This window comes from Bubalus bubalis, chromosome 11 (genome assembly GCF_019923935.1).
Source record: "Bubalus bubalis isolate 160015118507 breed Murrah chromosome 11, NDDB_SH_1, whole genome shotgun sequence".
NCBI lineage: Eukaryota > Metazoa > Chordata > Mammalia > Artiodactyla > Bovidae > Bubalus > Bubalus bubalis.
The window spans coordinates 84020980-84038370 of NC_059167.1; the positions used below are offsets into that span (position 1 = coordinate 84020980).

At 37.9% G+C, this 17391-nt stretch overlaps 1 protein-coding gene across 11 annotated transcripts in view; it reads left to right on the plus strand.

Moving 5' to 3' along the window:
- MYO9A (myosin IXA) overlaps positions 1-17391 on the plus strand; it is a 254505-nt gene that overhangs the window by 91616 nt on the left and 145498 nt on the right. For all 11 annotated transcript variants that reach the window (XM_006056922.4, XM_006056915.4, XM_006056918.4 and 8 more), the window contains 2 exons: positions 1424-1550; positions 13099-13188. In XM_006056922.4, coding sequence (XP_006056984.2) covers positions 1424-1550; positions 13099-13188 — 217 coding nt within the window. The remainder of the gene's footprint in view (positions 1-1423; positions 1551-13098; positions 13189-17391) is intronic.

The following is a 17391-nucleotide window of genomic DNA, read 5'->3' on the forward strand; positions in this document are numbered from 1 at the left end:
TGCATACAGATTTCTCAAGAGGCAGGTCAGGTGGTCTGGTATTCCCATCTCTTTCAGAATTTTCCACAGTTTATTGTGATCCACAGAGTCAAAGGCTTTGGCATAGTCAGATGTTTTTCTGGAACTCTCTTGCTTTTTCCATGATCCAGCGGATGTTGGCAATTTGATCTCTGGTTCCTCTGCCTTTTCTAAAACCAGCTTGAACATCAGGAAGTTCACAGTTCACATATTGCTGAAGCCTGGCTTGGAGAATTTTGAGCGTTACTTTACTAGCATGTGAGATGAGTGCAATTGTGCGGTAGTTTGAGCATTCTTTGGCGTTGCCTTTCTGTGGGATTGGAATGAAAACTGCCCTTTTCCAGTCCTGTGGCCACTGCTGAGTTTTCCAAATTTGCTGGCATATTAAGTGCAGCACTTTCACAGCATCATCTTTCAAGATTTGAAAGAGCTGCACTGGAATTCCATCACCTCCACTAGCTTTGTTCATAGTGATGCTTTCTAAAGCCCACTTGACTTCACATTCCAGGATGTCTGGCTCTAGGTCAGTGATCACACCATCGTGATTATCTGGGTCGTGAAGATCTTTTTTGTACAGTTCCTCTGTGTATTCTTTCCACCTCTTCTTAATATCTTCTGCTTCTGTGAGGTCCATACCATTTCTGTCCTTTATCGAGCCCATCTTTGCATGAAATGTTCCTTTGGTATCTCTGAAATAGACAGTGTAGGGAAAGGACATTTCAGGTAGGATAAAAAGCACTTAGAAAGTCATGGACTTTTGAAACAGCACAGAAGATTCAGACAATATTAAGTCCCCTTTAGGGCTTCCCTGGTGGCTCAGGTGGTAAAGAATATGCCTGCCAATGCAAGAAACATAGGTTCAGTCCCTTATCTGAGAAGATCCCACGTGCCGTGGAGTGACTAAGCCTGTGCGCCACAACTACTGAGCCTGTGCTCTGGAGCCGGAGCCACGACTACTGAGTCCATGTGCCGCAACTACTGAAGCCTGCAGTCTCTAGAGCCCGAGCTCTGCAACAAGAGAAGCCAGCACAACAAGAAGCCTGCATACCACTAGTAGAGGAAAGCCTGTGCAGCAATGAAGACCCAGTACAGTCAAAAATAAATAAATAAAATTTAAAACAAAAAGAAAAAAGTCCCCTTCAAACAACTGTATCTGTATATCTGACGTAGATACAGTTCTTAAAGTGGATTTATAAAGAAGCACTTTGCACAGTGCCCGACATGGTAAACACTCAATAAATTGTAGTTATTGTAGTTATGATTATTATCCTCGTATTTCTTATTTATCTGAAGACTGAGTACTCTGTATTTGTACTGGTTAATTTGCTTCATTAGAATTTTGGAATGAAATAAGCTTAAGAGAAGTCACATAAGCAAGCTGCAATTTATGGTTTTATTTTCACAGGATTTTCTGCCTTCTCTCAGCAATACTACATTTGGGTAATATCTGTTATAAAAAGAAGACATACCGGGATGACTCCATAGATATCTGTAATCCTGAAGTTCTGCCTGTTGTCTCAGAGTTATTAGAAGTGAGTGATTACATTCTCAGTTTTCATTTCAAATACGGGTAACTTTTCAGTTTTTATTTTGTGTAACTATTTTTTATGTATTAATGGGTTAATACTTTTAATTAATAGTGTTACTCCAGACGTTGGAATTATTTATATTATGTGTGCCAGACTGTTTAGAAGATTTGGGTTTTCTCCCCTGCTTCCCTTTATCCCAGATATCTGTAACTCCTAAATTTACTGAATAGGATGAATATTTCACTCTCTACTATATCATGTTCTAGGTCTTTGTAAATTTTCTCCTACATAGTAGGATGTTGGTCAGATTATTTTGTTTGAAGATGGGGTGTCCAGATGGGTGGAGAAAAGAGTACTGCTTTTCCTTTCTTCATGGCTAAATAGGAGTCAAATGTCTTCATGTCCTATGACGTTTCTTCCCACATTAAGTTCCTCATTACCTTACTCTTTCTTCCTGGACTTATGATTCCTCATGTTTTCTCCGCTAACTGCTCATCTTAAAATGGGTGTAGTTTTTAATGGGCCCTCTCTTCTGATAGAACAGGAAATATGTATGTATAAACTCACCTTGAGTATATTCACATATCTCCAAATATTTTTATGTAACTGTCTATATAAAGATAAACTTGATCTACACAACAAAGGAAACTATAAACAAATGGAAAGACAACCTATGGAATAGGAGAAAATATTTCCAAACTATGTAACTGATGGAGGGATATTATATGGTATCACTTATATGTGAAATATAAAAATATGATGTTGTTGTTGTTCATTCGTCCAGTCATGTCCAACTCTTTGTGACCTCTTGGCCTGCAGCACCCCAGGCCTCTCTGTCCCTCACCATCTCCCGAAGTTTGCCCAGTTCATGCCTTTTGAAGTGATGCCATCCAGCCATCATCTCATCTTCTGACACCCTCTTCTCTTGCTCTCAATCTTTCCCAGCATCAGGGACTTTTCCAGTGAGTCAGCTGTTTGCAACAGATGACCAGAGTACTGGAATTTCAACTTCAACATCAGTCCGTCCAATGAGTATTCAGGGTTGATTTCCCTTAAGATTGACTGGTTTGATTTCCCTTAAGATTGACTGGTTTGATCTCCTTGCTATCAAAGGGACTCTCATATGATACAAATGAATTTAGTTACAAAATAGGAATACACTCATAGACGTAGAAAACAAATTTATGGTTACCTAAAAGGAAAATGGGAGGGAGGGATGAATTAGGAATTTGGGATTACCTGATACATACTACTATATGTAAAATAGATAAACAATAAGGACCTACTGCATAGCACAGGGAACTGTATTCAGTATTTTATAATAACCTATAATGGAAAGGAATTTGAAAAAGGATATGTATTTATATATATATAAATAAAACTGAATCACTTTGCTGTATACCTGAAACATTGTAAGTCAACTGTGTGTGTGTGTTAGTTGCTTAGATGTGTCCGACTCTTTGCAACCTCATGGACTGTAGCTTGCCAGGCTCCTCTGTCCGTGGGAGTCTCCAGAAAAGAATAATAGATTGGGTAGCCGTTCCTTTCCAAGATTATTTAGGTCAGTACGTTTTCCTTCTTCCGTCTTCACTGAGGTTGTTCCATATATTTGTCATGTAGTTTCCGTGTCGTGGCCTGCATTCTTTCCTGAGATTCCTCCAGCATTGTAAATGATTTGCTAAAAATTTGTGTATCTTAAGATTCATGGATTAGGTATGTGTATATGCATGGATTGTGCCAAGCGCATAATGTTGTGTATCCTCCACTACAGTGTCTTACAAAAGAGTTTCACAGCCCTGAAACTTCCCTGTGTGTCACCTATTCAACCCCTCCCTACAAACTACTGATGTTTTTACTAGCTTTGTAGGTTAGCTTTTTTCAGAATGTAACATAGATTCATATAGTATTAATGTATCAAGTTTTCAGACTGACTTGTTTCACTTAGCAGTATACATTTAAGATTCATCCAGTGTCTTTTCCTAGCTTGATAGCTAATTTCTCTTTATTGCTGAATATTATTCCATAATGTGCATGTATCACAGTTTGCCTGTCCCTTCACCTATTGAAAGTAAAAGTGAAAGTCGCTCAGTCGTGTCTGACTCTTTGCGACCCCATAGACTTTACAGTCCATGAAATTCTCCAGGCCAGAATACTGGAGTGAGTAGCCTTTCCCTTCTCCAGGTGAGCTTCCCAACCCAGGGATCAAACTCAGGTCTCCCGCATTGCAGGCAGATTCTTTACCGGCTGAGCCACAAGGGAAGCCCAAGAATACTGGAGTGGGTAGCCTATCCCTTCTCCAGCAGATCTTCCCCACCCAGGAATCGAACAGGGGTCTCTTGCATTGCAGGCGGATTCTTTACCAGCTGAGCTATTAGGGAATCCCACCTATTGAAGAACATGTTAATTATTTCCAATTATTTTTTTTTTTTTTTAACAATTATTCAGTTCAGTTCAGTTCAGTTCAGTCACTCAGTCATGTCTGACTCTTTGCGACCCCATGGATCGCAGCACGCCAGGCCTCCCTGTCCATCACCAACTCCCGGAGTTCACCCAGACTCACGTCCATCGACTCAGTGATGCCATCCAGCCATCTCATCCTCTGTCGTCCCCTTCTCCTCCTGCCCCCAATCCCTCCCAGCATTAGAGTCTTTTCCAATGAGTCAACTCTTCACATGAGGTGGCCAAAGTGCTGGAGTTTCAGCTTTAGCATCATTCCTTCCAAAGAAATCCCAGGGCTGATCTCCTTGAGAATGGACTGGTTGGATCTCCTTGCAGTCCAAGGGACTCTCAGGAGTCTTCTTCAACACCACAGTTCAAAAGCATCAATTCTTTGGCGCTCAGCTTTCTTCACAGTTCAACTCTCACATCCATACATATTAGTAACCTTTTTTTTTTTCCTGTTAAAATATCACTTATTTTTCAAATCTTGGTTCATATACTGCTTCATCGGTTTTAACTGTATTAAATGGTTTAAACTGATTGCATCAGCATAGAACAATTTGCTTCTCCTTAGCATAATTCACTATTGGCTTTGTAACATAGTTAATTGTTTACCAGTTTGTGTCCATTATAAGGTAGTGGCAGTGTTCTTTGAGATCTGTGGATGTGCTTATTTATCTAACCTACAATGTTTTATTATTTTGTACATACCTTGCTGTTTGTTTATTAACTTTGGTGGAATGAGTTAGCCTGGTAGAAGAGGCAGGAGGGAGTACTTTGAATTGGAACTAGACTCACTCATTAGAAAGGAGTTCCAGAACGTGGAGTGTGGTATCTGAAAGCTGTAATTTTGAAGGTCATGAGGGTCAGAAAATAGATCTTTCAGACAGGACTTCTAGGTGATATTTTAGTCGTTCATTTCATATTGTGGTGATACAGAGCATTGTGGCTCGTGATCTTTCTTAGAAGTTTAGGCATTCAGCAAGTACCAAGGCTTCTGGTCCTAGTGAAATATTTCTTTTTTGGTGAGAGACTAATGAGAGCAATTTAGGAAATTTAAAGAGGAATTCAGGTGTTTGTAAAAAAAAAGGAGTGGGGGGTTGGAATGCAATTCTGAAAATTGGGCTTACCAGTGTTAAAGTTAGACTAACAACTAAGTGTGATTTGATAGCAAATCCCACCTTTTGAATTCAAGCTTCTCAAATTCCTTTTTGTTTGGAGCGGTTCCTCTTTCTAGTTTGGAGTGGTTTGAGGAATGAAGTTTTAATAATAAGTAGAAAGAGGATATCTTCAAAGTCAAGGAGCTAGAGAAGATCTGATAACACCTACCAGAGTGTCCTGCCTATAGTTAGACCTTATTTTTATTTATCATTATTTTATTTAAAAAGTTTTTTTGTCCCTAAGGCTTGTGGGATTTTAGCTTCCCAACTAGGGATTGAACCTTGGCCCTTGGCAGTGAAACCGCTGGGTCCAGACCACTGGATCGCCAGGGAATTCCCCCATGAAGTTTATTTATTTATTTACTTATTTTTTTGGTGGGGGTGGGGGGGCGGGGGCTGCACTGGGTCTTCATTGCTGCATTTGGATTTTCTCTAGTTGTGGCGAGAGGGGGCTTCTCTCTTTATTGTAGTGCACTGGCTTCTCGTTGCGATGGCTTCTCTTGTGGAGCTCGGGCTCTAGCAGGCTTCAGTAGTTGCGGCTCTCAGACTCCAGAGCACAGGCTCAGTAGTTGTAGCACGTGGGCTTAGCTGCTTCATGGCATGTGGGGTCTTCCCAGACTAGAGGTCGAACCCATGTCCCCTGCATTGACAGGCAGATTCTTAACCACTGCCACCAGGGAGGTCCAATAAAATTTAAAGACTATTTGGAAAATTATACAGGTAGCTGATTAAAATTTGAATTCAGTAATATTTTCTTAGGTTGCTTATTAATTCCAAATAAGATTAGTATATTTTATGTGATTATGTTATGTGTGTAGACTTGTGTATGATCATTGTCAAGTTTTAGTGCCAGCATTAAATCAGCTCCTTAAAGTGAATTGGGTAGTTTTTCATTCTTTAAAATCTTTTTTCTGCGTTTAATAGAAGAATCATTAGCAAAGAATAATATGTTTGTTAAAGATATGAATAATGTCAACCCTATGACCAATGGTATTTAATGTTCCTCCAATTAGTTTTGTGTTGACTGATTTTTCAGGGTTTTAAAATCTGGTTTGAGTTAATTTTGATGATTTGTGGTTTTCTGGGAAATAATTTGTTGATTAAATGTTTAAAGCTTACTACTTTTGTATTCATTGTGAATACTTTGTTAATGTTTAAATTATTTTTATCTATGATGTTAGCTTTCTATTCATGTTTCTTAATGTTCTTTCTACTCATGTTTTCTTCTGATACATAATTTGTCTTTCATTTCTTATATACCTATTATGTATTGATTTATATTTTTAACATATTTTCTCTTTTCTGTTAAATTATGAAATATTTTTTAGAATATAATATGTATGAAAAAGGTATAATAAATACCTGTAGACTCAAAATATTATCCAAATAATAAAATATTACATGTAATTGAAGTCCACTGTGTACTTTGCCCAGCAGAAGTATAAATACTACTATGAATTTGTTTTTTTCCAAGTTTTTATTAATTGAAATTTTAAATGCAGTCAAAAGTGCAGAGATCCCCAAGTACCCATTGTTAAGCCTCACCACTTATTAATGTGCCCCATCTCTTTTCATCTGTATCTTTACCTCTGTTCTTTCCCAATTCTTTTAAAACAAATTAAAATAAAATCCCAGTTATCTAAAAGCTAAGGGCTATGTTTGTAAAAATATTCATAATAATTAGGAAATTACTGTACAGCACAGGGAACCCTACTCAATACTCTGTGATGGCCTATATGGGAAAAGACTCTAAAAAAAAAGGTGAATATATATATAAAAATATGGCTTTGCATGTGGAACAGTGGTAAAGAATCTGTCTGCCAGTGCAGAAGACGTGGTTTTGATCACCCAGTTGGGAAGATCCCTTGGAGTCAGAAACGGCAACCCACTCCAGTATTCTTGCCTAAAAAATTCCATGGACAGAGGAACCGGATGGGCTGCAGTCCCTGGAGTTGCAAAGTGTCAGACACAACTGAGCAGACATACACGTATATTTACAATGGATTCACCTTTCCACACACTTGAACTGACACAACACTACAAATCATCTATACTCCAAAAATTTTTTTTTTAAATTCACAATATTATTAAAACACCTAAAAATAAATAAGTTGGTTTTTAGTCTCAGCTGATAGATAGAGTGCCTGATGAACTATGGAATGAGGTTCGTGACATTGTACAGGAGACAGGGATCAAGACCAATCCCATAGAAAAGAAATGCAAAAAAGCAAAATGGCTGTCTGGGGAGGCCTTACAAATAGCTGTGAAAAGAAGAGAAGCGAAAAGCAAAGGAGAAAAGGAAAGATATAAGCATCTGAATGCAGAGTTCCAAAGAATAGCAAGAAGAGATAAGAAAGCCTTCTTCAGCGATCAATGCAAAGAAATAGAGGAAAACATCAAAATGGGAAAGACTAGGGATCTCTTCAAGAAAATCAGAGATACCAAAGGAACATTTCATGCAAAGATGGGCTCGATAAAGGACAGAAATGGTATGGACCTCACAGAAGCAGAAGATATTAAGAAGAGGTGGAAAGAATACACAGAGGAACTGTACAAAAAAGATCTTCATGACCCAGATAATCACGATGGTGTGATCACTGACCTAGAGCCAGAGATCCTGGAATGTGAAGTCAAGTGGGCCTTAGAAAGCATCACTATGAACAAAGCTAGTGGAGGTGATGGAATTCCAGTTGAGCTATTCCAAATCCTGAAAGATGATGCTATGAAAGTGCTGCACTCAATATGCCAGCACATTTGGAAAACTCAGCAGTGGCCACAGGACTGGAAAAGGGCAGTTTTCATTCCAATCCCAAAGAAAGGCAACGCCAAAGAATGCTCAAACTACCGCACAATTGCACTCATCTCACATGCTAGTAAAGTAACGCTCAAAATTCTCCAAGCCAGGCTTCAGCAATTTGTGAACCGTGAACTTCCTGATGTTCAAGCTGGTTTTAGAAAAGGCAGAGGAACCAGAGATCAAATTGCCAACATCCGCTGGATCATGGAAAAAGCAAGAGAGTTCCAGAAAAACATCTATTTCTGCTTTATTGACTATGCCAAAGCCTTTGACTGTGTGGATCACAATAAACTGTGGAAAATTCTGAAAGAGATGGGAATACCAGACCACCTGACTTGCCTCTTGAGAAATCTGTATGCAGGTCAGGAAGCAACAGTTAGAACTGGACATGGAACAACAGACTGGTTCCAAATAGGAAAAGGGGTATGTCAAGGCTGTATATTGTCACCCTGCTTATTTAACTTATATGCAGAGTACATCATGAGAAACGCTGGACTGGAAGAAACACAAACTGGAATCAAGATTGCTGGGAGAAATCTCAATAACCTCAGATATGCAGATGACACCACCCTTATGGCAGAAAGTGAAGAGGAACTCAAAAGCCTCTAGATGAAAGTGAAAGTGGAGAGTGAAAAAGTTGGCTTAAAGCTCAACATTCAGAAAACGATCATGGCATCTGGTCCCACCACTTCATGGGAAATAGATGGGGAAACAGTGGAAACAGTGTCAGACTTTATTTTTGGGGGCTCCAAAATCACTGCAGATGGTGACTGCAGCCATGAAATTAAAAGACGCTTACTCCTTGGAAGGAAAGTTATGACCAACCTGGATAGCATATTCAAAAGCAGAGACATTACTTTGTCAACAAAGGTTTGTCTAGTCAAGGCTATGGTTTTTTCCTGTGGTCATGTATGGATGTGAGAGTTGGACTGTGAAGAAGGCTGAGCACCGAAGAATTGATGCTTTTGAACTGTGGTGTTGGAGAAGACTCCTGAGAGTCCCTTGGACTGCAAGGAGATCCAACCAGTCCATTCTGAAGGAGATCAGCCCTGGGATTTCTTTGGAAGGAATGAGGCTAAAGGTGAAACTCCAGTACTTTGGCCACCTCATGTGAAGAGTTGACTCATTGGAAAAGCCTCTGATGCTGGGAGGGATTGGGGGCAGGAGGAGAAGGGGACGACAGAGGATGAGATGGCTGGATGGCATCACTGACTCGATGGACGTGAGTCTGAGTGAACTCCGGGAGTTGGTGATGGACAGGGAGGCCTGGCGTGCTGCGATTCATGGGGTCACAAAGAGTGGGACATGACTCAACGACTGATCTGATCTGATCTGATCTGATATAGTCAGTGTTGAGATTTTCTTTTTTTTAATGATTTCCCTACAATTTCTTGTTTTTCATTGAGTTATAATTGAGATACAACAGTAGTTCCAGCTGTTAAACATAATACAGTATATTTCAAATATACAAAATACAATATATTTCAAAATGATGATAGTAAGTCTAATCAACATCTTTCAGGATACATAGTTACAAAAAGTTTATTTTCTTGTGATTCGGATTTCTAAGACCTCTTTTAGCAACTTTTAAATATGGAATACAATTTTTATTAACTGTTGTTACCATGTTGTGCGTTCCATTCCCATGACGTGTGACCTTTATACTGTATCTGGAAGTTTGTACCTTCTGCCTTGAATTTGTTGTTGTTCAGTTGCTCAGTTGTGTCCGACTCTGCCTCCCCATGGACTACAGCATGCCAGGCCTCGCTGTCCTTCTCTGTCTCCCAGAGTTTGCTCAAACTCATGTCTATTGAGTTGGTGATGCTATCCAACCATCTCGTCCTCTGTAGCTCCCTTCTCCTCCTGCCCTCAATGTTTCCCAGCATCAGGGTCTTTTCCAGTGAGTCGGCTTTGCTCATCAGGTAGCTAAAGTATTGGAGTTTCAGCTTCAGCATCAGTCCTTCCAATGAATCAGTTCAGTTCAGTCACTCAGTCATGCCTGTCTATTTGCGACCCCATGAACTGGAGCATGCCAGGCTTTCCTGTCCATCACCAACTTCCAGAGTCCACCCAAACCTATGTCCATTGTGTTGGCAATGCCATCTAATCATCTCATCCTCTGTCGTCCCCTTCTCCTCCCACCCTCAATCTTTCCCAGCATCAGGGTCTTTTCAAATGAGTCAGCTTTCCACATCAGGTGGCCAAAGTATTGGAGTTTCAGCTTCAGCATCAGTCCCTCCAATGAACACCCAGGACTGATCTCCTTTAGGATGGACTGGTTGGATCTCCTTGCAGTCCAAAGGACTCTCAAAAGTCTTCTCCAACACCACATTTCAAAAACATCAATTCTTCTAAATATTCAGCGTTGATTTCCTTTAGGATTGACTGATTTGATCTCCTTGCTGTCCAAGGGACTTACAAGCATCTTCTCCAGCACCACGGTTTGAAAGCATCGACTCTTTGGTGCTCGGCCTTCTTTATAGTCCAACTCTCATGTCCGTACATGACTAATGGAAAAACCATAGCTTTGCCTATATGGACCTTTGTCAGCAAAGTGATGTCTCTGCTTTTTAATATGCTATCTAAGTTCATCAAAACTTTTCTCCCAAGGAGCAAGCATCTTGTAATTTCATGACTGCAGTCACTGTTGCAGTGATTTCGAAGCCCAAGAAAATAAAATCTGTCACTGTTTCAATTTTTTCCCTATCTATTTACCATGAAGTGGTTGGACCAGATGTCATGATTTAGTTTTTTGAATGTTGAGTTTTAAGCCAGCTTTTTCACTCTCCTCTTTGCTTTCATAAAGAGGCTCTTTAGTTCCTCTTCACTTTCTGCCCTTAGGGTAGTGTCATCTGCATATCTGAGGTTATTGATATTTCTCCTGGCAATCTTGATTCTAGCTTGTGCTTCATCCAGCTTGGCATTTCGCATTATGTACTGTCCATATAAGTTAAATAAACACGGTGACCATGTACAGCCTTGACGTACTCCTTTCCTAATTTTGAGCCAGTCCATTGTTCTATGTCCAGTTCTAACTGTTTCTTCTTGACCTGCACACAGAAGACAGGTATTTCCATCTCTCTAAGGTCTTAATTTTCCAGTTTGTTGTGATCAGCGTAGTCAAAGGCTTTAGTGTAGCCAATGAAGCAGATTTTTTTTTCTGTAATTTCTTGCTTTTTCTATGATCCAGTGGATGTTGGCAATTTGCTCTCTGGTTCCTCTGTGTTTTCTAAATCTAGCTTGTACAGCTGGAATTTCTCGGTTCACATACTGTTGAAACCTAGCTTGAACGATTTTGAGCATTACCTTGCTAGCATGCGAAATGAGCACAAATGTATCATAGCTTGAACATTCTTTGTCATTGCCTTTCTTTGGGATTGGAATGAAAACTGACCTTTTCCAGTCCTGTGGCCGCTGCTGAGTTTTCCAAATTTGCTGGCACATTGAGTGTTGCACTTGAACAGCATCATCTTTTAGGACTTGAAATAGCTCAGCTGAAATTCCATCACCTCCACTAATTGAATTTAGTTTTTATCATTCTCATTCTTATTTTTATATTTTCAAAATAGATGTGTCCATGAAGAATATATAGTTTTGTTCTGAATGTTTTCACACTTTATATGTGTTACACTGTATGTATCATTCTAAAACTTGACTTTTTCACTTCATATTTTGTTTTTAAGATTTTTCAGTGTTGGCTTATATATTCTAGATTCTTATTTGAGCTGTTGTATAAAATTCTCTTATATGAATAATACATAATTTTTTTTTTTTAGTGGGGAGTGAGGTTATTTGTAATTTTCCATTTATAGATAGTAGTATAATAGGCCTTGTACATGTATCCTTGTTAACATGTGTGAGAATTATTCTAGGATATAATTAGAGGAGAAAAATCTTGGGTATGGTATATACACATATTGAGCTTTATTGTTACTGACATACTACTGTCGATAGTGGTTATACCAATTTATATAAGGGTATGGAAGTCACCTTTGCCCACGTTGTTGCCAGTTTACATTTGTTTGTTCCTTTAAAAACATTTCTTACATCTGTTGCATAGGTCATTCATTTTCCGATGTTCAGTTTTAATAATAATTGCTTGTATGAAGAAATAAATACTCCTCAGAATATTACAGTTTTTTTTTATCATATATGTTTTTTCTTAGTTTTGTCATTTTGTGTAATCTGCATTATTGATAATTTGATTCTTGAACTATTTTGAATATGTCTGAAAGGTTGAGGTTTTTACATTTAAACTTTGGCTATTCATCTTGTGAAGTTAATTTGCCTCAATACGTTTCTGTTGTTTGGAATTTGAAGATTCAGCAATGGATGCTCCAAAAGAAGGTTTATTTTCTTTATGGTGTAATCTTATTTTAAAACATGATTGACTTGTCATGAGTTTGCTGGTGGCAGGGTAATGACTCACTATTGTTTTTATAAGTATAAAAACATGAACTGAAGTGATACATGAGAAATTCATGATTATTTTGGCTTCTGTAGAGAGAGTAAGAATAAAGGAAGTATCAACTTTATTTTGAAGTTTAACATCTGTAAGTGAAAATAAACATCTGAAACATCAATAACTATCCATTGTAATGTTCTTGGGATTCAAGAAGTATTGTTGTGCTGTCCCTGGTGGTCCAGTGGCTAAGACTCCATGCTCCCAAAGCAGGAGACCTGGGTTTGATTACTGGTCAGGGAGCTCAGATCCCATATGCCACAACTTAGACTTGGTGCAGCCAGATAAATTCAGTTAATAAATAAGAATTAAGAAAAAAAAATTTGTTGTTTTTTAGTCCTTGTATCCAGGTTGTGGGATTATGACTGACTGTCTTGAAATATTTTTTGTGCTATTGTATATTTTTCATACTCTGCACAATGAAACATGTTTCTCTGTTATGATCAGAAAGAAAACTTTAGAAAGACCAAACTGTCTTATTTACCTTTTGTGTCTTTTTTGTGGGGAAGAAGGGTGAGTGGGACACTTAAATTCCACTTTGACCAGAAATTAAATTGCCCAGTGTATTGTCTTTTTGTTTTTTTTCTATTGCATTTTTGCTTTTCTCATTATTTTTTTTTCTGTTTGACATTTCAATAATTAATTCAACCATTGTTATAAATCTTATATTGAATTTACTTTTCTGCTTTATAGGTTAAAGAAGAGATGCTATTCGAAGCACTAGTTACAAGGAAGACCGTGACAGTGGGAGAAAAGCTTATTTTACCATACAAACTGGCAGAGGTATGATTAGATTTTCTTTGAAATCAGGGAACTCTAAATGCTTTTTGAAGTTTAGGTTTATATTCTTGCTCTTAATAGAATGAAAATGGCAGTAGTGTTGATTGAAATATTTTCTGGGCTCTTGAAACTTGCTTATGAATTTTCTATAAACTTGGAAACTTTTAAAGTTGAATGTGACTTTAAACAGTATGCTTACATTTTTCTCTAATGATCTTAATCTCATCACCATTTTTAATTTTCATTTGATTTATATGGGTAGGTAGCAGTATTTGACACAAATGATTTTTCCTTCTTGAGCACATCATATCTCCTGGCACATCATACTCTTGGGTTACTTTTTCATTGTTGGCCACTCCTTTGCAGTTCTTTTTGTTTGTTTGTTTTTCTTCTTCCTGACTCTGTTGATAGAGGATGGGGTTCCGTCTTTGTCTTTTCCTTCTGTATACTTTTTATCTCAATTGTCTCACTCAGTCCCATGGCTTTAAATATTATCTGTATAGTAAGGCTTCCATTAAAGTTTTATTGCTACAGAGAGCCAGTATTACTGTTTTACCACTCAAGTATATGAAAGTGAAGTGAAGTGAAAGTCGCTCAGTCGTGTCCGACTCTTTGTGACCCCATGGGCTATGCAGTCCATGGAATTCTCCAGGCCAGAATACTGAAGTGGGTAGCCTTTCCCTCCTCCAGGGGATCTTCCCTTCCCAGGGATCGAACCCAGGTCTCCCACATTGCAGGTGGATTCTTTACCAGCTCAGCCACAAGGGAAGCCCAAGAATACTGGAAGTATATAGGAGTAGGAAAATTATTGAAAGGTCTACTACTTTATGGTGAAATTTTACAAAAATGATGAGAAATCATAGTGATGATTATTATAAAGATAGGATAAGAATATGAGACTAGAAGACATGGAGGTGGGAAAATAGTAATTTAAGTGTAGAGAATGCTTTCTAGGCAGACGTTGATCCATTTATCCCTTATTTTTTGGGTCTCTCCTGATTGTACCTGTGAGTCCACGTTTCTTCATTATTCAGGTATCTTATGTCATATTTTATAGTTGCCAACTTTGAGAGTGCCTTTGTAGACCACAGAAAAAGTCAAACCGTTTAAGAGTTTTGTTGTTCTTTTACATAAATCAATGCTTTTATATTTTCTTTCTCAACTTTTTTGATTATTAAATATTTGTTATGTTATTTGCATCTTTTAACTTTAAATTCAGCTTTCTGAGATTATTTTTGTTGCCCCTGTTTTATTTTGGTTTATGTTTGTTTGGTCTGGAAGATCCACTGGAGTAGGAAATGGTACCCCAGTCCAGTATTCTTGCCTGGAAAAATCCATGGGCAGAGGAGCCTGTGGGCTGCATCCCTTGGGGCTACAAAGAGTCAGGCACGATTGAGGGACTGAGCACGTTTGTTTGGTATATTTATTTATTTAGTAAATATTTGAAAAAGCTTTTTGTGCCTAGAATTGTGCTAGGCATTATGGGTAAAATGAAGAGCAGTCCTTAAGGATTTTAGTATTTTATCTGAAGAGCAATGGAAAGAAGTGTTTTAAGCAAAAAAGTTGCCTTAGAGTTTTTTTTTTCCTTTTTTTTTTTTTTTAGGACAGTCTGACAGCAATGTGAACAATCAGTTGGAGGAGAATGTGTTAGTTTCCTGTAGCTGTGTAACAAGCTTTAGTGACTTAATACAACACAACGTTATTATCAGAAAGTTTCTGTGGATCTGGGGCTGGGTTAGCTGGGCCCTCTGCTCAGGGTTTCACCAGGCTGAAGTCAAGATATTCTTGATGGCTGTTTTATAATCTGAGACTCAACATCCTCTTTCAGGTTCACAATTTGTTGGCAGGATTCACTTCCTTATAGGACTGAGGTCCATAATTTCTTGTTTGCTGTCAGGGGCCATTCTCAGCAGCTGTAGTGTACTTGGCATTTCCTATCACGTGGTCCTGTACACAACACAGCAGTTTACTTCTTCAGGTCCAACATGAGAACCTCTGATGCATGAGCTCACTCCCTAGTAAGCCACCTCTACCTGGGACAGTATCTCTTGTGTTGACTAAAAATTTCAGCTGATTTGGGGCCATAATTATATATTTAAAATCCCTTCACCTTTGTCATATAACATAAGATAGTTATAGGAGTGAAATCCATCATCTTTACAGTCTTTTTGTCACTAATTGTGAGGGGATTTAGAGAGGGAGGGGATTTAGAGAGCTTTTATACTCAGTGATGGGAGTCTTGGGAACCATCTTAGGATTCGAACACAGAGGGCAAGAGTGAATGTGCAAAGATGAGTTTGGAGGCTGTAGTAGTTACTACTCCTGAGGAGAAAGATGCTTGCTGCTGTATCTAGAAAGGTGACATTCTGATAGGGAGAAATGGGTGTATTTAAAAATTTAGAAGATTAAGTCAACAAGATTTGGCAAAGAGTTCTTAGTGGGAATCAGGGAGGAAGAAGGAGACATCAGGCATGAATCCTGATTTTGTGGTACCTACAACTATAAGAATATTGGTAACATTCAGTAAGACAGGAAACACTAAACAAGATCTTGTTTGAGTGGGAAAATAATTAATTGGTATTTGGGCTAAGAGTCGGACACGACTGAGTGACTTCACTTTCACTTTTCACTTTCATGCATTGGAGAAGGAAATGGCAACCCACTCCAGTGTTCTTGCCTGGAGAATCCCAGGGATGGGGGAGCCTGATGGGCTGCCATCTCTGGGGTCGCACAGAGTTGGACACGACTGAAGCGACTTGAGAGCAGCAGCAGAGCTGTTTGAGGTCAAGCTATGACAAGACTGCATTTCAGAGAAAAGAGGCTAAAAGTGTAATATTGGGAATTTTTGTGCAAAAAGGCATATTCATATATTTGAATTTTCTCTGAATCTTTTAATTTGATATGAAGAGTTGTCCTTTAACGAAAAATTCAGCTCATTTATATTGATTATGGCAACTAGCATGTTTTCTTATTCTATGTTTTAAAATATTTTGCTTTTGCTGAATTTAATCAGATTTTCTTAATCCCATATTCCACCCCCCACCACCCCTCAGAAGCATAGAATGATTATTCTCTCTATATATTCTGCTATTGATTTTCTTGATATTTTAAAGATACTTGGTTGATCACTTGCCTAAGAATAGAATTTTAGGTCCACATTATTTTTTCTCTCAGAACTTCTAAACATTTTCCAATTATTTTCAAGTTTTAATTGTTGGATAGAGAATTTGATACCTGTTTTCTCTTTTTCTTTGTAGGTAATAGTGTGTTCTAGCAACTTGAAGCTTTTTTTTTTTTTCACTTAAATTCAGAAATTCATTCATCATTTATATGTAGTCAGTTGTAGTCTTGTCTCCATTTTACAGTTGTAAGATAAGATTGTAGCCTAAGAGTTTCAGCAAGTTGACAAATCTCAAATTGTTAGAATAAGTAAGAAACTGAAATTGGAATATAGTCGAGCTCTTAATCAATGCTCTGTACCTACTCTAATATATAAACATCAAAATAAGTTCCTAAATAATAAATATGTAAATTATTAGGATCTGTTTTTTTAAGTGATAGTATTCAGTTGTCTAAGACATGTGCTTCCCCAACTCTCTTTTTAGGTTGTAGTGCCTTCCAAAAGTTGAATTTTCTTTAATATTCTTCATTTTTTAGATCAGTTTTGGGTTTTCCCCAAAACTGAGTATAGATACAGAGTTTCCCTAAACTGGGGAAAGCTTGAGATGAGGGAAAAAAACAAATCACAATAACTCCATAATGAAAGAATTGTTAGTGTTTGGGGAGGAAGAAATTCTAGATGTTACTGTGGATGACAGGCTGAAGACAACTAGGAATGTAATTGTGGTGATATTACTATTGTTTCAAGTGTCTGACTAGGATTCCACAGATAACGGATGCTGTTTGCTAACAGGTTTATTCCTATGCCTGGAATAGTCTTCCTCACTTTAGCTGGCAAAGTTCATTTGTTAATAAACTTCCTATTCTACTTTCTTTACTAGATGAAATATATACCCCAATTTTTAGTAAAACTATTTTGAATTGAGTGACCTACATTTTGCTTTTTTAATCTTTCATGGAAGTTTTACCCTGGATTTCCTGAGTTTGATTAAATTAATGAGTATATATAGAAAACTTCAATTATAAATTATTTATATTGAGATAAAAATTAATTTCTATTTCAAGATAATAAGCTTTTTTTTTTTT